Source organism: Equus przewalskii, chromosome X, assembly GCF_037783145.1.
Source record: "Equus przewalskii isolate Varuska chromosome X, EquPr2, whole genome shotgun sequence".
Lineage (NCBI taxonomy): Eukaryota > Metazoa > Chordata > Mammalia > Perissodactyla > Equidae > Equus > Equus przewalskii.
This window is the reverse complement of record NC_091863.1, coordinates 122,859,822-122,879,460: the sequence shown is the minus strand read 5'-3', so window position 1 is coordinate 122,879,460 and position 19,639 is coordinate 122,859,822. Positions and strand designations below refer to the sequence as shown.

The 19,639-nt window shown below is 54.1% G+C and overlaps 1 protein-coding gene across 4 annotated transcripts in view; it reads left to right on the top strand.

Moving 5' to 3' along the window:
* Window positions 1-18,552, top strand: part of BCAP31 (B cell receptor associated protein 31) — a 29,289-nt gene extending 10,737 nt beyond the window's left edge. For all 4 annotated transcript variants that reach the window (XM_070604540.1, XM_070604538.1, XM_070604541.1 and 1 more), the window contains exons 5-8: window positions 14,900-15,035; window positions 15,980-16,103; window positions 16,882-16,982; window positions 18,135-18,552. In XM_070604540.1, the coding sequence (XP_070460641.1) occupies window positions 14,900-15,035; window positions 15,980-16,103; window positions 16,882-16,982; window positions 18,135-18,173 (400 nt within the window). In that variant the 3' untranslated portion in view covers window positions 18,174-18,552. The remainder of the gene's footprint in view (window positions 1-14,899; window positions 15,036-15,979; window positions 16,104-16,881; window positions 16,983-18,134) is intronic.
* The last annotated feature ends 1,087 nt before the right edge of the window (window positions 18,553-19,639 follow it).

Genomic DNA, 19,639 nt, shown 5'->3' with positions numbered 1-19,639 from the left:
TGAGGCAATAACTAGAATGGGAGGGTCTGACTTTGGTCTCAGATCATGTTGTAGAGAGAATAGCTTGTGTGCTTTCTGAGAAGAGAGAGGGATCGTTGGAGATGATCTACTGGAGAACAGATTTTATCAGTCTTAGCCCTGCCTTTTATCGGTCTAGTGTAGATGGATTTTCAGCAAAATGTTTGCCAGTCTCCAGTTCAGTTCTTAGGGACCAGGTACTGAAGTGTGAGCAGGGTGCTGGCATCACAGTGTGGTTAGGTGGGGTCCTAACTCCCTTGAGTGGCTATTGCCTGGATCAGCTCCATCCAAATAGAGCCCTCAGGTGTTCACGCTGCACCCCCAGCCTGCTCAGTGTTTCTCTGCTGAGTGCGGTTGTCATGGTGAGCAGATGCACGGAGAAATGGAAGCTAGGAGGAATTGAACAGCAGGTAGGCTAGTTACTGCTCAGAATCCACAGCTGTCTAGATGGCTTCCCTGGCAGGGCCGACTCCAATGAGACTTGAGTGTTTAATGCAGATACATTTGTAAATGTGCGTGTAGGTTCATAAAGGGCAATGGAGACAGGGCCCAGCAGGAACTCGGAAAGACTTGGGGTTGTGGCTTATTGTAGCTCAGTAGGAGTTAGTGGCACAGCCACTGCAAAAGCTGATGAGCCATTAGCACCCGTCATTGAAGGCTGGGACCGCCAGAGGGAGGCACCAGCCCTGCCAGGTTGGACGTGAACCAGTGCTCCCCGGAGGGTTGCATTTGGGGCTCCACCTCTTGAGAGATGCTCGCAAACTGCAGGTTGTGAATTCGGAAGCAGTCACAGTGGTGGCAGATAGAGTGGTGCTTATTCCTCACCTACTGTGGCTTTGAAGTCTTACTCTCCTGATTGTTCTGCTTTTGTAACCTCTTCCAGAAGGACACCTCCAGGGCAGGTGTTGTCTAACCAGGCCTGGTGACAGTGGGTAGCCAGGTGTACCAGACGAGTGAGTCTGTGCTTGGCTCAGTTCTCCCTCTCCAGCACCGTGAAGCCAGGTGTTTCAGTTTAATTCCTGCAGTTGACTTTTTAAAATTGACATTTAGTACATGTTGGAGTCCAGTTTTATGAGTGTTTTGACAAATGCAGAGTCAGGTAACACCACCACAATCAGGGTTCAGAACAGTTAGCAGTTTCCTTTCTAACCTGAAGGAGTGGCTTCAGAGAAAAGCAGTTCTCATTTATGCTCTATGCTATTCCCAAAGGGACACACGGAGGTGGGGAGAAGGGAATGAGATTTTGGCTCACTGTTCCAGTCTGCTCTTGTGATCCCACTCTGTTCTCTATTATAGTAGCTGCCTCCCCTACTTTGCTGTGACCTCTCCATTTGACAAGCACGTAAGGATTTCTTGAATTCCCTTTTTTTGCCTGCCTCCTTCTCCCTAATGCCCCCCAGTACGCAATTGTATATTCCAGCTGTAGGTCCTCTAGTTGTGGCATGTGGGACGCCGCCTCAGCATGGCCTGATGAGCAGTACTAGGTCCACGTCCAGGATCCAAACGGGCAAAACCCCGGGCTGCCGAAGCCGAGTGTGTGAACTTAACCACTCGGCTGTGGGGCTGGCCCCCAAATTCCCTTTTAAATGTGTCAGACGTAGTAACTTCTTGGGCCTGCTTGTTCCCACAGCTGCACATCTCTTTTTTTTTTAATTGAGTTATTGATAGGTTACAATCTTGTGAAATTTTAATTGTACATTAATGTTTGTCAGTCATGTTGTAGGTGCACCACTTCACCCTTTGTGCCCACCCTCCACCCCCACCTTTCCCCTGGTATCCACTAAACTGTTTTTGGTCCATAGTTTTAAATTCCTCATATGAGTGGAGTCATACACAGATTATCTTTCTCTCGCTGGCTTATTTCACTTAACATAATTCTCTCAAGGTTCATCCATGTTATTGCAAATGGAATGATTTTGTTCTGTTTTCCACAGCTGCACATCTCTTACCTCTCCATCTTAGCTAAAGATTCCTTGCTGTGTCTGCCATACCATCCCAAGTCCCCATTTAGTTGCCAATCAAAAAAGGACATGAGGTTGATCTTGTGTAACTTCTTAAAAAAGGAAACAGTGACCCCAAGGATCAGTGTAAATTCGTCAGTTGCCCACAAATGATGTGTTTAATTGTTTCCAGAGTTTTCCAGGACTATATATGCCTCCCTAGTCTAGGGGTCAGATCTTATATGGCAGCTGTGGCCCTATAGGAACTTCTTTCTTTGCATGGCATTAGCCATAGAAATGTTCTTGTCTAAACTTGATATCCACACAACCCATATGCGGCTTGCAAGAAACACTATAAAAAAAACTGTTGTCTTTGTTATTGTGATTGCCAAAGTTCTACCTGCTTATTAAAATAAACAAAGCCACCTGAAGTTCAGATAATACAAACATGTCAAGTGAGAGAGTGAGGACCCTGTAGTTCCATCCCCAGAGATAGCTACAGGCAGTAATTGAGATGTTTCTGAACTTTTAAAAGTAATGTTTTACTCAATGTATAACTTTTCTCTTACAAGTACCATGGGGGTTTTTTTGCTCTGCTTTGACTTGCCTTTTTCACTCAACAGTGTATCTTGGCGATTTTTCCAAATAACTCATGCAGACCTCTCTCATTCTTAATGGTTGTGTAGTGTTGTGTCATGTGAGGGGACCATTGTGTGTTTAACCAATTCCCTGCTGACAGATGTGGGAGCTGGTTCGAAATTTTTACTATTCGAAAACCGCTTTTGCATATCGGTGGGTTCTACTCTGTCCTCCCACACATTATGTTCCTTTTTTCCTTTTTCTCTTTGTAATCTTTGGAAATAGATTGGTGGTGTCCTCGTCCCCTGGCACCTCACTGCTCTAAGTCTGGTCTGTGGTCCTGGGCAGGACCCGGGGCTCACCCCTGGCCTGCTAGTGAGGGCCTGCATTTCCGTGAGCTCCTGGCTGACCCCATGCACGTAAGTGCTGGATGGCGCTGATCTGGCACATCTCCCCATGTGTACTACCCCCGAGGTCATTGGTGGATAGCAGTTCTGGCTGTGTTGTGGGGTTTCACAACTTGGGATAGAGTTCATCTAGGTCTGGATATGGTCAAATGCATTTGAAACACTTGAAGTACCCTCTCGTGCTCTCAGGTACCTGGTTATTTCTTTCGGAAACCATGCTATGCTTACCCTGTCGTTTTTGAAGTGCTTTCTCTTTGAGGAATGTATTCTCTCATCATGTCAGCACACACGCACTGTCTGCCCTACATGGTGGACTAACTCCTTTTTTTGTTCTGCATGTCCTTGCTTATGTGCCCCTCTGAACTTTTATGCATGTTCTTTTACAAATGAACCAATGACTCTTGTTAGCTGCATGCAAGCCTGTGGGAAAGAGATGTTTCTCTGTTTTGCTTTGCTGAGTCAAGTTTGGTTGCATTATGAGATTGTTTTGTGGGGTCCCACTCATGGTCTTAGCAAACATTCGAGCATTACTCTACAGGAGACGGTGCTGGGGTGTTGGCACAGAAAGAGGAATAAGAGAGTGGTTGAAGGGAGAGCAGCACCAGAGTAGCCCTCACCACACCGTGTTGGAGTTACGGCAGAGTAGTGCTCGGAATGTCATGGGGCACAGATAAGCGCACCCCTCCACACGGTCTTGGTGTCTCCACGTAGGAGTGCGACAGCGTGGAAAGGGAGGAAGAGGAGTCAGAAGCTTGTTTGCGTTGGTTTGAGCTGTTAGTACTAGATCGTTGGTTTTCAGCCCACCTCTGACTGCAGGCTGGGGAGTGGGCTGCTGTGTTCCCTGAGTAGTTTTTAGCTGGCTTTTGGTAGGAAGGCGCCTGCGCCATCTGTTAGCTAAAATCTACCTCCTGTATGTCTTCCTTATTAGTCTTAGTTTTATGACTCTGACAACCTTAATTTCTTAGTCCCCTTTGTATGTCTGAAGAATATTAAGTCATCTGGTAGCACATAGCCATTGGAGGAAGATGACGCTTTAAATAAACAAATAAGAAGATAAGTTGTCTGGGGCCAGCCCCGTGGCCGAGTGGTTAAGTTCGTGTGCTTCCGCTTCGATGGCCTGGGGTTTCGCTGGTTTGCATCCTGGGTGCGCACCTAGTACTGCTCATCAAGCCATGCTGAGATGGCATCCCACGTGGCAGAACTAGAAGGACCTACAACTAGAATATACAACTATATACTGGGGGGCTTTGGGGGAAAAAAAAAAGGAAGATTGGCAACAGATGTTAGCTCAGGGACAATCTTTAAAAAAAAACTAATTAGAAGAAGGAAAAAAATCCACATGCTGCTTAAAAACGGGCTAGCTGTTGTTGCCATGTGGGAACTTGCATTTTCCACTGAGTGTATTGTGGACATCACTCTAGGACAACTGGTCTGGCTCTCCAGCATTCTTACGTGTCTCACCAATTCCCTGCTGGTGAACATTGAGCTCATCTCCTCCGTTTTTCTGATATCATAAACAGTGGAAAACCCCTCTTGGTTGTCATTTTGCGTGCATCTCAGCTAGGGTGGGTTCTTTAGGGCTCCTGATCCCATTCCAAGAGTCTGTGCCCCTCTTACCATCTGTGTCTCTCTCGTCCATGTTTGCGCTCGTCTCACTGGCAGGCACTGGCTCAGTCCCTGAACCCCAGTAGGTACCAGCTAAGTCTGGGGAAGGGCAGGCCGAGCAGGGTGGATGGGTCAGGAGTACCAGGAGACAGGGTAGAAGGTTTTGAATGCTGGTCCCAGAGTTTGTACTCAATCTCTCTGTGGTAGAGGGCTGAATTTTTTCCAATGGTGCTGCACCAAGGTCAGAGTTATATGCTCATATTAGGCAACAATGTTTGGGATAGAATGGAGCAGGAGAGCTCAGAAGCAGGGAGACCAAGTCTGAGGTCGCCAGCGTGAGAGATGCTGGCAGCTTGAACCAGGGCACGGTAGCTGGTGGGGCAAGAGGGGCAGGTTTGAAAGCTGCTGATGGGAGAAGGGGTAGGAGGTGATGGAGCTGTCGAGCCTCTGAGGTGAGCCTCTGAGGCTGAGGTGGTGGCGGCTCTGCTTTGGGCACCTGCAGACGGGCACCTGTGGCAGGCCCCAGAGGACTGCCTGCATGCACGCACACATGCGTGCACGTGTGGGAGGGAAGGTAGCTGGTGAGGTCCACTGGAAGAAACGAGGAAGCTAGGAGGAGAGGTGGAGGAGAAGGGGGGCTGGTCAGCAGGATGATGCACTGTGAGCTGATGTGCTGTTTCACGAGGGGTGGGGAGATGGGTGAAAGGATGGTGCTGGCGGGGCAGCCACTCCCTGGAAGTGAGGTAGAGGGGAGTGGAAGCAGATGCAGGGAGAGGCAAGACTGGGGAGAGGCAGCAGGTTAGTAGATGAAGGAGCCACGGAGGGAGAGAGCAACAGTCGGAAGTGAGACTGGGGGTGACCCTGGTTCCTAGCAGGGCCGGGGTCAGGAGCACGTTGGGGGAGCCTCCAGCAGTCCTTATAATTGAAAAAGGAAGCCTCACACCCTTAAACGAGCCTGTCCCTCCCTGTCTGCTGTGGGGGGCTGGGGGAACACAGGGCCGCGCCTTTTGTGCTGCCTCCGCTTGCCTGGTTGTGCTGATTGGGGCAGCTTGCTGCCTTCCCTGGTCCTCACGCTCCTTTCTCTGTGGGCAACCCAGAAGCCTGGGGAGCTCTGTCCTTTTTTCTTGTCTCATGTGACTTCCTGCTCCTGTTTTTTTTAAAAATCGTGGTAAAATACACGTAACATCAATTTGACTATCTCAACCTTTTTTTTTTTTTTTTGAGGAAGATTAGCCCTGAGCTAACTCCTGCCGATCCTCCTCTTTTTGCTGAGGAAGACTGGCCCTGAGCTAACATCCATGCCCATCTTCCTCTGCTTTATACATGGGATGCCTACCACAGCACAGCTTTTGCCAAGTGGTGCCATGTTTGCACCCGGGATCGGAACTGGCGAACCCTGGGCTGCAGAGAAGTGGAACATGTGAACTTAACCACTGCGCCACCGAGCCAGCCCCTCAACCATTTTTGAGTGTAGAAATCAGTGGTGTACATTGTTGTACAACCAACCTCCAGAGCTCTTTTCATCTTGCAAAACTGAAACTGTGTCCCCATTCCACAGCCTAGGGATCTCACCTCCTGAGCCTCTCTTCCTCCTTATTCTGGAAACCACTGCCATGACCCAACTAGGCTTCCTGCCAACAGCCTTGCTTCCTCAGCCTGTCCACCCTGCCCAATCCAAGTGACTTTTCTGACATCCCATTACCCCTGTTCCAATGCCTTCAGAGTACCTTTGGCATAAAGGCTTGACACCCGGATCCCTCAGGACGTGACTCCTTCCTACAGTCCTCTGCAGTCTCGAGGAGGCTAGGGGTGGCCCTGGTTCCTAGTGGCTAATTCTGTGGCCTCAGCCTGGAAACCCCCTACTGTTACCTGCTAGCCCAGCCAGCGCCTCCTCTTCATGCTTCCTCAAGGCTTCCCTCGCAGTCTGCTCTGTGAGACCTGCGCCATGCTGCTAGCTGGCCTAGAGGGCTGGCTTTTGAGGGCCCCTGGCAGCCTGTGAGGTGTGGCCCAGGAACCTGGGCTCATCCTCTTTAGCCTGGCCGCCTTTGTGCCAAGGGCTGGGCACACACAAGGGCTGCCTACTACCTTGGGGACTAAATGGGGTGTCCCAGGCAGATGGGGACAGCTTTAGGCCCGTGTCCGGGTTGAACACGTCAGACTGTTGTGCCAGGTGTTTTAGGATGGCAGCCCAACTCTTCAGGTCTCCTGAGCTCTGGCAGTGGGAACCCCAGGGGGCTCGTGAAGACATACTTGTCTAGGCCTCCAGAGGATGTGGATGCTGCTGGTCCCAGCACCACGCTGGGGACCTCTGGTCTGTGACAAGGGTACAGGCAGTTGCAGGCTCTGTCTCATATATCATTGCTCATCTGTTTCCTTGGTGCCTACTTCCTGGCTTTAGGGCTGCAGCTGGCCAGCGTCCCTCTGGAGTTGCCAGGAGTGCAGCTGCACGGCGGCTCCTGCTGGGCTGAGTTTCCAGTGTTCAGAGGGCCATGCCGTGTTTTCCATGCCTTTGCTAAAACATCAGTCAAAGTCAGGACCAAAGTAGTGGTCATCATCCGACTAGGAAGGTCCATCCTCGTGCGTGAGGCCCCCTAATTTGTAATGATCTGAACTTGATCCACAGGGATCTCTTGTTTCCTGCCTACTCCTCTGGGGCTGGATGGTGTGCCTGTAGTCAGCCCAGACGGAGCTGCCCATGCTTTGCCGCTAAGTTCTTCTGCTTAATGGCCAGTGACCGGGGCGGGGCTGGGTTGTCTGCTGTAAGACGATGGAGTCCTTTTAAACCCATAGGGCAAAATCCATCCAGACCCTCTGGGGCGAATGAGGCGGAACCTGGCAACAAGCATATATTTGGTGCCCATGCGACTACTGGGGCTTGTGCTGATGGTGAGAGGAGCTGGAGCCACTGGGTGAGCTGAGGCCACGTGGGCTAGGGTTAACATCCAGCCTGGGCTCTGCTGCATGCCTTGGCCAGGGTGCACTTTCTTCGCCTTGCCTTGGGGCTCTGATGGCCCATGTAGCCCTGAGAAGCAGGCTGGTGTGATGAGAATGGGCTTTGGAATTGGGCCTGGATTTGGATCCTGGTCTGTTACTTGCTACCTGTGTGACCTCGAGTAAGTCATGTACCCTCTCTGAGCCTTTTCCTTCACCTGTAGAGCAGGGATGAGGATAGCTCTCTCATGCGCTTGGTGTGAGGATCGAGGTGGCTTGGTCATGTTCTCAGGCTGGTGCCTGGCACAAAGGGAGTGTTGAATAAGTGGTAGCTCTTACTGGTATCAGTTCGAGTAGCAATAGAGTTTGGTGGGATTTTCCCACTCGAGTGGTAGGCTGTGCCCACACTGGGTAGGGATTTGGAGAGACGGCCTGGTCTTGGCCTTCAGGGCTCTTCTGCTCTGGGCTGGGCTGGGGGCAGCAGAGTAGAGCTAGACAGGACAGGTGTAGCAGCAAGAGCAGAGGCCGGGGAGGGCGGCCCTGGGCACAGGGTGGCTAGTGCTGGGGGTCTTCCTGGGGCAGGCTGCTTACTCTGTCGACAGAGAAGACGCAGACATGTGGAGACAGAGTAGAAGAACGTGCCCCAGCTTCAACAGTGAGCATCTCCCGGCCAGTCTTGTTTTATCTACCCTGCACGATCCCCTGGCTTGGGCTTTGAAGCAAATCCCGGATACCATGTTTACAGGCAAAAACTATTTTGGTTTATCTGTTTGTAAAGAGAGGGACTTTTAAAAAAAATCATAAGCACGCTCCCATCTTCCCTGCAAGAAGTTCACAGTAACTCCCAGCAACGTGGCCCTGGCTCCCTTGCTGGGGTTTATTTCTGTGTTTGTGTTTTTATTGTTCGTTCATTTAAGTCGGCATCTAGATAAGGTAACTAAGGGATAACTAAGGGTTTAAAATCTTAATGCTCAGGCCTATGCAAAGACAGGGTAATTTAGGTGGAGGACGACTGCCTTCAGTTCCCCTTCGTCCGTGCCACCATCCCTTGGCTGCCATCGTTTTCTAAGGGTCCAAATGTGATAGTGCTTCAGATCTAGGTCCTGGGCAAGAGCCTTTTTGCTAAGTCCGTTGATTTCTAGTTCTCCCCAAGCCAAACTTGTCCCCGCTATAGTGGTGTGCCAGTGTCCTGTGGGTGCTGGGCCTAGGAAGGGGCTCTGATAGGGGGACTGCAGTGAAGTGAGGGGAGTTCCCTATGAAGAGGCCAAGAAGGACCATCTGACATACATCAGAATGAGCATCAGCTTCTTTTAAAATACACACAGTCTGCTCAGCTGCTTAACTGGGGCAGAAGAATTCTCTTCCTCACACTCTAAAAACAAACGGTGAGTGATTTCCTTGGGGGCAGCATGCCAAGCAAGCAGAGGTTCCTTCTTCCTGATTCCAAGGTCACTGGAAGCCTGACGTTCCGGGAGGACCCCTTTCTCTGAGGGCCTCAGGGCTCCTGCCTCTGAGGCCTAAAAGCGGAGGGTGGGGGAGTGGAGAGCAGGGTTGTAGACGGACCACTGGGCTCCTCCAACCTGGCATTGCCTGACCAACTATCCACTGGGTAGAAATATTCTCGCTGTGAAGGAGTGTGACTATTGTGACTGAGGAGCTGGATTTTCCCTTTAGTGTAATTTTAATTCATTTAAACTGAAGAGGCCATGTGTAGCTGGTGGCCTCCATATTGGACAGCGTAGCTAAAGCCACCTTTTGTCCTTTGCTTCGGTTCCCTGCCCCAAGCCCAGGCGAGTTTCCTGGGCTCTGAGCATGGTATGTCGCCTGCTAGAGGCACTACCCTGTCTCCTTTAGACTCTAGTACGGTGCTACGTCCCCGGGTGACATCTCCCTCCCTCCCCTCCCTCAAAGGTTGCTTCTCCAGGAGCCAGCGTGTTTTAGTTTGAGTCAGCTAGTCTGGGATATCTTTCCAAAGTTGTCTGACCTTGTTCAGTTGCTCTCTGCTCCCTGTTTACACAGAATCCCTTAGATAGCTGGATTCAGGAGGGCAACGTGACAAAAACCCCAGAAACAACTCGCTCCTGTTCACTGGTTCTCTTCAACTTGAGAGGGTAGACGACGGGTGGATGGCCAACTTCGCTGTCCTCCGGGTGGGCAGGCACCTTCCAGGTCGGCAGCTGGAGTTCCCCCAGGCTGTGGGCCTTCCCCCGCATTTTCTCCAGCCTTTGTGTACTGGAGGGCGTGTGGTAAGATGTGCTTGAGGCAGCCCTTCAGGAAGATTTTCCCTGCATCTTTTGAATCAACTTTCCTTTCTCCTGTTTTGCTGCTTCCATATTTTCATGACTCTAGGCTCTTTAGGGTGAGAGTTTCTTGGGGCGGCTTCCACCCTGTTATTACTGTTCTCCTTTGCCTGAAGCCTTTCCTGGGGCATCACCAGGCTTTTGGTTCCTTGGTAGGGTGGCCGCCTCCTGTGTTTTTCCTGGACAGTGGGGTGGGTTTGCCCAGAATCCACCGCCTGCCCTGCGGAGCACTGCCAGAGACAGAGCTGTAGTTGGCCTGGAGAGTCAACAGGTGGTGCTGTGACACCAGCTTCCCACTTGCACAGGGGCAGTGGAGTGAAGGGGAATTGCCTGCCTGTCCTGCAGTAGGGTCCTGAGGGCTGAGTGACCTAACTCACCTGACGACGTGGCACTCACCATCTGGCTGGCACATGCTAAGTGGGCAGGATTGACAATGGGAGGGGAGAGTCGGGGTGGGCACAACTGCAGACTATTCCAGTTGGGACACGGGAGGACTCTCCCCCTTGCTCCTCCCCCAATTCCTGTTAAGCCCACAGGAGGGAGACTGGATTAGTGCAAAAGCTCATATGAACATCTCCCCCACTTGATATGATTGGCCCTGTTTCTCTAGTGTCCATACAGAGACTCTGTTTCTCCTGCTTTCCCTTGTTTGCTCAACCTTTTATGAAAACAACGAGAACTCCGCTCAGCATCCAAAAATATCTTACCGAGAAAGCTGAGTTGATTTCAGGTATTTGGGGATGACATTTGTCTGCCAAGGACACATCTGGATTCTCTTAAGGTTTGTGCACTGACTTTTTCCTCTGTCAGTGCATTTAACCCAGACTCTGGGCCCCTCTCTTAACCCTGCACCTTTGGGAAATCCCTTTGGCTTATGGTTTCTCACCTGTTGTGTGGTTAGCCGGATGACTGGACTTGGGCGGTAGAGCAGAGAGCAGTGGAGGATAACCTCAGGGGAGGGCAGAGCAGGACGTCAGCGTTTTCTGCAGGCTAACATCTCCTGGGCTGCAGAGACTTGGAGATTCTGAAGCTTAGCATCCTCCACTGTATACCCTGCTGTGTCCTGGGCCTGGGGCCCGGTGGACTCTTGGTGTGCTGAGGGAACACACAGAAGGCGCATTGATGTGCCTGGGAGGGCTAGTGGGTGGAGAGTCGTAGGGGGAACCTCACAGCTGAATCTTTTTTTTTTTTTTTTAAGATTGTCACCTGAGCTAATATCTGTTGCCAGTCTTTTTTTTTTTCTCTTCTTCTCTCCAAAGCCCCCCAGTATATAGTTGTACATTCTAGCTGTGAGTGCCTCTGGCTGTGCTGTGTAGGATGCCACCTCGGCATGGCCTGACGAGCGGTGCCGTGGCCGTGCCCGGGATCCAAACTGGCGAAATTCTGGGTCGGTCGCCAAAGCGGAGCGCTTGAATTTAACCACTCGGCCGTGGGGCCAGCCCCTCAAAGCTGAATCGTGATGGGCGAGTTGAGGGCAGGCACAAGAGCATGGGCCCTAGTGTGTCGGGGCAGTAAGATGTTCTAGAAGGCAGGCTCCTGGTCAGCAGTGCTAGTTGCACTGCTCTTGGCTTACCCTGGGGCCCTGTGTGAGTACCCTGCAGACTCGGGCCAGGGCACTGGCTCCGTCCCTAGCTTTGGTGATGAGTGTTTTCCTGCGTGCCTTCTCCGCCACCACTGTAGTCACAAGCCAGGGTTGCTCATCAACACAGGTCTGACATGGCGCCTTCCCAATACTGCTTCCTGTCACCCTAGTTGCTTGACTGACTGGCAGGTTCCATGTCTGCCCGTGTCCCCGTCAGCGCGGCTGGGCCAAGGGAAGGCTGAGTCGGGGGAGAACCAGGGCACCAGACCTGCGTTCTGCCCTGGCCTGAGGTGCAGCCTCACACACACGGGGAGGGGTGGTCATCTTCAAGGCCCCTTTTCAGCATGCCAGGTATAGGGGATCAAGAGCTCCAAAGGACAGTCCCTGGCCCGAAGGCATCCCTAACTCGGCAGCCAGACAAGGAAGAGATGATGCAGAGAGAGAAGGAGAACAGAGTGAGAATGATGCGGCAGATGGGGTCGGCACTCAGAAGGGGGACTGGGGATGGCCAGGAGAGGCTTTTTGGGGGAAGGTGGTGATTGAGCTGGGTCTTGAGTCATCAACAAGAGTTCTCAGAGCAGGGGAGAAGCCATTGCAGACCTGATGGGCTGATGTGCAGTGGCACGGACATGAGGCAAGTGAGAACCCGGCGTGTTCCAAGAAGTGCCGGTGGTTTGGTGTTACTAGAGCAGAGGGCCATGTGGGTGGTGAGGAGAGAAGAGCCAGCTCTCAGAGGGCCATGTGCCAGCCAAAGGCCAAAGGCGGTGGGCAGGCGTCAGAGGGTTTGAAGCAGAGGGGTGACATGATCAGATTATCTTGGAGAAAGATCTACTCTGGCTTTCCTTGGGGCATGGATTGTAGAGCTGTATGGTTGCGGGTCAGAAGGAGGCCAGTTCAGAGCTGTTAAAATCCTCCCCAGAAAGAAGCTTTGAGGGCCATCCCTGTTGGTGCTGGGGCTGACTGGGAGGTGGTCTGTCTGGAGGTGACAAGGACAGGACTGGACAATGACTTGGGCCGGTAGGGAGGAGGTGGGGGCCCAAGGTGGTTGAGAGCTGGGGTAGATCAGTGACACTTTGCACACAGCGAGGGGGACGGTGCAGGGGCGGTCTGGCCTTCTTCGACAGGCTGAGTTGGGCGGGTCTCGAGGTAGACAGTTGGAGGTAAGGGCTGGGCTGAGATAAACCCTGTGGGGGATGAGATTGGTGGGTGGTAAGGGTTGCTTGAGTCAAGGGCAGGGGAGAGTTCCATGAGGGTGACTTGTTGGCTGCACCAAGTGCCGCAGAAAGAGTGCCCTGAGGACCCCAGGGCCCTCCTTGGATTGAGTGGTTAGGGCTCTGGTGGTCCTGCTGGTGGCTTGGCCAGGCCAGGGCCTAGGCTGACCTCGGTTGAGGAATGGAGGAGGAGGGGAGAGTGGTTGAGGGGTGAGGTTCCTGGAGGGAAGAATTACCCAGAATTGTCCTGGGCCGGTTTGGAGGAACAGGTTTAACAGGAAGGGAAAGGACGTGGATGGCATGAAAGACGAGGGGCCTGGGGGGCTCCTGCCCTGCACTGAAGGGGAGACCCTAACTAAGGGCTGCAAGTTAAGACGAGGGCCCCCTGGACAGCTCTTGTGTGGGACTCCATGTGTTGGCAACCCTGGTTCTCCATAGCTGAGGACGGGCTGGGAGGGCACCAAGGGGAGCTGGGCCCCTGCTGCACTGCCACTGTCATTCATTGCTGCCACCACCCCCCTGGGCCCAGCCTTGCTGGGTAACTGGGGCCACAGCCGTGGTCACTTACAGTGCTACTAGAATCCGCTCCTGTCAGCCGCTTGCCCAGCCTTGTTGCGGGGGAGTGTCATCCTTGGGCTTGCCTGCCCCATCTTTGCCTGCTGGGTCCGCCAGGTGGCACACGTGCACTCCCCCCATCCGGGCTCCAGCTGGGAGGAGCGGCCTGCTCCACATTGCCGGGATCTGTTCAGAGTTGCCCAAGCACTCTGTGCTGGGAGGCTGGGGTTTAGTCAGACTTGCCTTTCTTTCTGGGCCCCTCCAAGTGACTTCCACCCTGCCCATGTGGTTCAGGCGTGTTGCTTCTCTCTGGCTTCTGGGGTGCTTGGGAGCTCCCTCCACCTTCAGGGCTCCAGCCCAGTGGGGGGCAGGTTGGTGGGCAGTTGGGGGCTGAGACAGGGAAACCTGAGCCCTGGGCCACGAGGTCCCAGCCGCTAATTTTAGAGAGCACATGTCACTGGAAACTCTCCCCTCCTGCCAGGAACCAGCGGCCTGGCTCTTCCCATGCTGTAAGCGGTGCCTGGAGCCTCTCCCTGCACCAGGAAGTGTAGTGGGTGTCTCTCGGCCCTTGCAAGCCTGCTCCCCTCTATGTACTCATTCCTGCCAGGGGTTCTGCCAGGGCCCAGGCCTAGGAGAGAACTGGCCTTGTTTGCTTTCCCCATCCCCTTGGGCTGTCTGAGCAGCAGGTGTCCATGAAAGCCCTGTGAAGGCTGCTGGGGGTCTCAGAGAGTGTGGCCTGAGAGCAGGCAAGTGCGGCAGCTTCGTCTCCTCCAAGCAAGCACTTTGTTGTAGAAAGACCCTGGACAAAGAGTCTTTCCCTCTTTCTCAGGGCCTCTGCACAGACAGGACCATGCCTTCCTCTGAGCTGTGTCTGGCCTGGGCCCCGTCCCAGGTGTGTGGGGAAAGTGTCGCGTCCCCCCACATCCCCTGCCTCTGCCCAATTTTGACCGTTTGAGCTGTGCCTTTCTCGAGGGATGGAGTCCTTCCCTCCTCTCTCTTCCTGCCAGGTAACATCTCAGGGCAAGGGTGGCTTTTGGGAAATGGAGTAGTGTGTGCCCCCAGCTGCCACCTGTTTGCTCCTCATGGCTTGGCTGGACCTGGACCTGAGGTGTGCACCTGGGTCCTGATTCTTCGTTTTCTGTCCACTTAGCTTCAGAAGACCTGAATGCAGTGATGTTATCTAACAGATGTGTTCTGGCAGCTGCCTGTAGACAGCGTTTGAGAAGAGAGTGGGGAGAGAAGAGTCATTTTCATCTCTCTCAGTTGGCTTGGGAGTGGTTCCCTGGAAATTTAGAATATGTAATGGTTCCCAGCTCAGGTCTCAAGATTGGACAGCCAGGAGTGGGGATTCCACCCAAATCTGTTTCTAGCTCTTGACCTCGACTAGTTGCTTCAGCCTGTTGAGCCTCAGTTTCTCCTCTGTGAAATGGAGGCAGCATTAGTGCCTACCTTACAAGGTGGCCTTGGCCGAGGATTCAGCTGGCCCGTTGGAAGCACCCCCAGGTGCTAGCTGCTCTTGTTTACCAAGGTGAACCTGGCCTGGCAGCGAAGAAAATGGCGCTGTGGCTTCTCTGGCACATCCAGACCCTGACCTGGAAAGTGCTGGGTTCCAGGCCCGGGCCGGCAGTGTCTCGCCTGGTTGCCTGGCAGTCCAAAAGGCAGGTCTAGGCTGGAGGCAGGCATGGCAGGGAGCAACCAAGAGAAGTTCGTGCCAGTCATTTTCCCCTCTTTCTTTTGCTCACATCTCCCTTCTTTTTATAAATAATCACAGTCTGCTCAGACGCCTGGTGACTCTCATCTCCCAGCAGGCCACACTGCTGGCCTCCAATGAAGCCTTTAAAAAGCAAGCAGAGAGCGCTAGTGAGGCAGCCAAGAAGTACATGGAAGAAAATGACCAACTGAAGAAGGTGAGTTCTGTCTACCTGACCCTGCCACATGACATTCTTTATGGGCCACAGTGGCCACTGTTAGCCTATCAAGCTGGAAATTGTGTGACATACTGTTGTCAAAAGCTGAAGAGTTGGGTGGAGGGGCCAAGGGGCAGTTCTCAGTGGTGGCTGGTGCAGCGGGTTCTAGGGGACTCGGCAGGGAATGGGGCACCCTTGTTGCTTTCATGCCTCCAACTGCTGTGTCCAGGATAAACTTTCTCCTGATAAAACTGACTCCCTAGCGAGCCAAGCCCTGTGCTATTAAACACAGGCAAGTTAGCACAGAAGAACACAAGATAAGGCCCTGGTTTCCTGAGGATTGCCATCAGCTGGGGACGAGGTAGGGACAGGGGGCGGCCAGTCCTAGAAGGCTTGTCAGAGGAAGTGAGGTGTGAGCCAAACTAGGAAGGAGATGGATGGACTTGGATTCATAGGTAGGACAGAGTTGGATGGGCGTGGGAGAGTTTGGGGCTTCTTGGCTGGAGTTAGCTGTGGAGCCTGGGGAGAGGCAGGAGGGGCATTTGTCATTTGGGGGTGACTGGCAGAAATCTCCAGATGACGGCAAATTGAGTCATTGGATGGACTATTAAATTCTGAGGAGCTGCTGAGAAAGGAGGCAGGGCTGGGGGCCAGGGAAGGCAGGGCGTGTGGCCTGTGAGCTGTAGCAGGTGGCCCTGCTGGCCCTAGCCTTTCCCTGGTGGCTGGGAACAAGCAGTGGCCCAGTTCTGCACTGACATTTCTAAAGGGGCAAGTACCCAGGGCAGCTTGAGGAATCACAGCTCAGTAGGGAGGATAGAGCTGGAGTCCCTCCCTCCCTCCCTCCCTCCCTTCCTCCCTCCCTTCCTTCCTTCCTTCCCTACTTCCCTACTTCTTGCTTCCCTCTCTCCCACTTAAGTAACTCGGGCCCTTGGTGCTCTTCCTAGGAAACTGCTGTTGGTGGAGTCAAGTTGGATGGCAGGGATGCCGAGGTGAAAGCAGAGGAAGAGAACAGGAGCCTGAAGGCTGATCTGAAGAAGCTGAAGGACGAGCTGGCCATCAGCAAGCAAAGTGAGCATTGTCCTCGGGTGTTCTCGGCCCCCGGAAGTCCAGAGCCTCTGCCCTTCTCATGCCAAAGTATTAACAACAAACTCACACTTGAGCGCAGGAGCTGGGTGAAAACTAACAAATGGTACCCTGCTCGTCCAGCCCAAACACAGCCGGGTTCAGTCCCAGCCACTGGGGCTCAGCGATTTGGCGGTGCACGTGGGATCCCACCGAGGAGGGTCCAGGGTGCTCCAGGGGCACATGGACTGACTCTGGAGCGTCTCACCGAGCGTCAGGCATGGGGAATGGTGCTTGGCATGGGCATCGTCATTACCAGGGGGCTTGTGGGTGGAGAAGGAGAGAACCCTGGAGGCTAAATCAGAGCTGGTTGAGACATTCCCGAGAAACCTGCTGTGAGTTCCTGTCTGTTCCCCATTGGAGGGCCTCTTCTTCTCAACTTTGAGGATGGGATTCTGGTCCCTGCTTCCTGCTCTCACTCCTGACATTCTTAGGATGTTTGTCCCGTGCCCTCAGCCTCCCTGAAGTCACCCCTGCTGAGGCCCCTGGGGTCCCTCCATGAGGGCTGGGGCATCCTCAGTATTGTCCCACTTCCCCCAGCTTTGTTGGCCAGCCCTCCCCCACTTTGGGGCAGCTGGCAGAGGAGCTTTCTTGAGAGGGGTGATCTAGACAGCTTCACTGGGGACAGATGCGGGCCTGTATCTGGTGTCTCCACCAAATAGGTTTTTTCTTCTTACTCCCCACCTTCTCATTTACCTTTCTTCATCATTTGTGTCATTCCCAGAACTAGAGAAAGCTGAAAACGAGGTTCTGGCCATGCGGAAGCAGTCGGAGGGCCTGACCAAGGAGTACGACCGCCTCTTGGAGGAGCACACAAAGCTTCAGGTCAGCACCTCTTGCCCTGCTCTGTTGGCTTGGAGGGTCCCTCTTCCCCTCGCCCCGCCCTCTCAGTCTCAGTGCAGGCCTGTCCCCAGTTGGGCTGCCTCAGCAGAGCCCAGGGGGAAGCCTCATTGTGCTGGCGAGGCTGATACCCTACTGCTACAGGCCCTTTAAGAGGCCCTGGCGGCAGGCTGGCTGCTTTCTCTCCTGCTCTGCTTTTCTTCCTTTATCGCTCTTGAGTCTGGGTCTATAGAAGAGCCTGCCAAGCAGTGCCGATCTGGGCCCAGCAGCCAGAACCCTTTTTTGGGCAGGAGGCGTGTGGGTAGATGGCGGCCACTTACTAAGGTGGCCTCAGCAGTGGGGTCGGCCTTCTGTACTGTGGGCCTTCCCAGCCTCGTGCCCAGCATCGATGCCCTTAAGAGGAGCTCCATCCCTTACATGCACCCCTGGGTGTGGGGCCCTGGACTCCAGTCCAGTTCCACTGAGTGGGGGCCCCGTGAGAACCAGTAGAGACGTTCAGGAGAAACTCCAGGTCTGGCAGCTCACCTTCCCCCTGTAGGGGCTGCGGGGTGATGTGGGCCAAAGAGCTCGGGCCATCGCAGCCGTACACCCCCAAGCCTGGTCTGAATCCTCAGACTAGCTGCATCTCTGGGAGCTCAGGTGGCCTGGAACTTGGGTGTGAGGACCAGGTAAACAGCCCTAAGTTCTGACAGCTTGCCTCTGCACTTGGTGGCCCAAGTTTGGGTACCATAGTGGGCAGAGAGGGAAAGCCCAGCCTCCAAAGAGGAACCAGTGGCCTCAGTGTAGGGCAGGCTCACCTGCAGGACCTGTATAAGGTCTGTGGTCAGGGGACCAGGAGCTGGGACTTGAATGCCGAGGCTGCCGTGGGCATGAAGGCAGGAGTGGAGTGGGGCCCAAGGGGACGTGTTGGTGTGAGATTGGCGGCTCTAAGGAAAGTGACAGCAGAGGCTTCCAGCTGCACCCCCCGGCTGGTGTTAGGCTTGCAGCCTTCACTAGAGTGGGGTCACTCCCACCGTGGTAGGCCTTCAGATGCTTACTTGGATACCTGTCATTTGGGGGAAGGGGGCACCACACTGGGCTTCTGGGGTGGAGGGGCGCCCTGCCAACCCACTGCTTTGCGATTTCTGTCCCTTCCAGGCGGCGGTAGATGGTCCCACGGACAAGAAGGAGGAGTGAGGGTCCTCCTCCCCGCCTGTGCCGGTTGCCACCTGGCCTGCACTGGCTGCTTCCTGAGAACCCTTGGTACTTCGGTTTGCTCCCTTCCGCTTCCTGGCCCCTTGCACTGCTTGCAGTTCCACGCTCTCCCAGCATACCACAGGGGCCCTGGTTTCTGCCCGCTCAGGATGAGCTTGCTTCTCTCCTGGCCGACCAGGAGCCTTTTGGGCACCTGTCACCAGGCATGGTGGGGCTTGCTGCCCGCTGGGTTGAGCCCCTTTTTGTTTTGCGCGTTGATGTTTGGGGCTCCAAGTCCCCTTTTCTGTGGTCCTGCAAGAGGGTGGGTGGAGCAGGCAGAGTAGAGTTTCTCTTGGGGGCAATAAAGGTTGTCATGAAGTAAGTATCTGTGGTGCGTGCGTGAAACAGGCCGCGAGGAAGCCTCTTTCTCCCCCATCCCTGGAGTGACCAGGAAGGTGGCGGCAGGCAGCTCTGACAGACTCCTAGTCTTGCCCTGGAGGCCCTCAGGGTATTTTCTTTCAACTTGTTCTAATCCCTGAAGGCTCCCTCATCTCTGGCCGGGCTCAGGCTCACACTTGCCCTCTCCACCCCTCTGCCTCCTCCTCCCTAGGCCAGGCCCCACTTTATGGCCACTTGGGGTGTGTCTGTCCTGTTTGTCTCTCTGGAGCTTGGCCGCTGGGCCCTGGTGAGCTTGGAAGACTCAGTAAACCAGTGGGGCTTCCGGGTGGCAGACTTGCCTGCCTTCTCCGGGACCTGTTCATCACATTTAGGACAGATAGAATGTGGCAGAGTGCCACCAGTCACTCCCTGCCCCACCCCCTCCTGAAGGTTTGCAGGATGACCTCTGACTAATGCCAGCTCAGAGAGGAGACTCGCCCTTGGCAGTGACCTGCGACTGGCCCAGGGCAGAGCTAGGTGTTGGGGAGGGGCTCTGGATGGATCGGGTACCCCCTCTGCTGCCTGCAGCCCCACGAACATGTCAGGCGCACTGGCCTGCTTGAGGAACCCGCTCCTGCTGTGGGCTCCCCGTCGGTGACTCCCCAGGCTGGCTTCGGCAGGTAGCCGCTGTCCTCTGCTGGCCTGGAGGACTGGGTGGAGGGACCAGGTGAGCAGGCCAGAGGTGTTTTCTTTTGGAATGGGGGGGGCCCCTGAAGATGTTGGTGCTGCCCAGCCTTGTGCTGCCATCTCTAGTGTCCCTTCTTCACACTTTCCTGGGGAGTGCCGCCCCTTTCTAGCCAGCCTGCAAGAGGGTGTCTGTGGGGGAGGGGGCCCACAGGTGACGCCCTCTGGTTGCTATGTCAAGGCTGAGGGCTAGTCCTACTTTTCCAGGAAGTGTTCCCTGACTACTTTGGCCTCCCTCAACTTGCCCTTCTCTGAACTTCTAGAGGCCAAAGTCCAAACAGCGTGTCTTCAGGTTCTTCCCTGCCCTGCCCCAGGCAGCCTCTGAACCCCCTCGGCGTTAGGCCCTG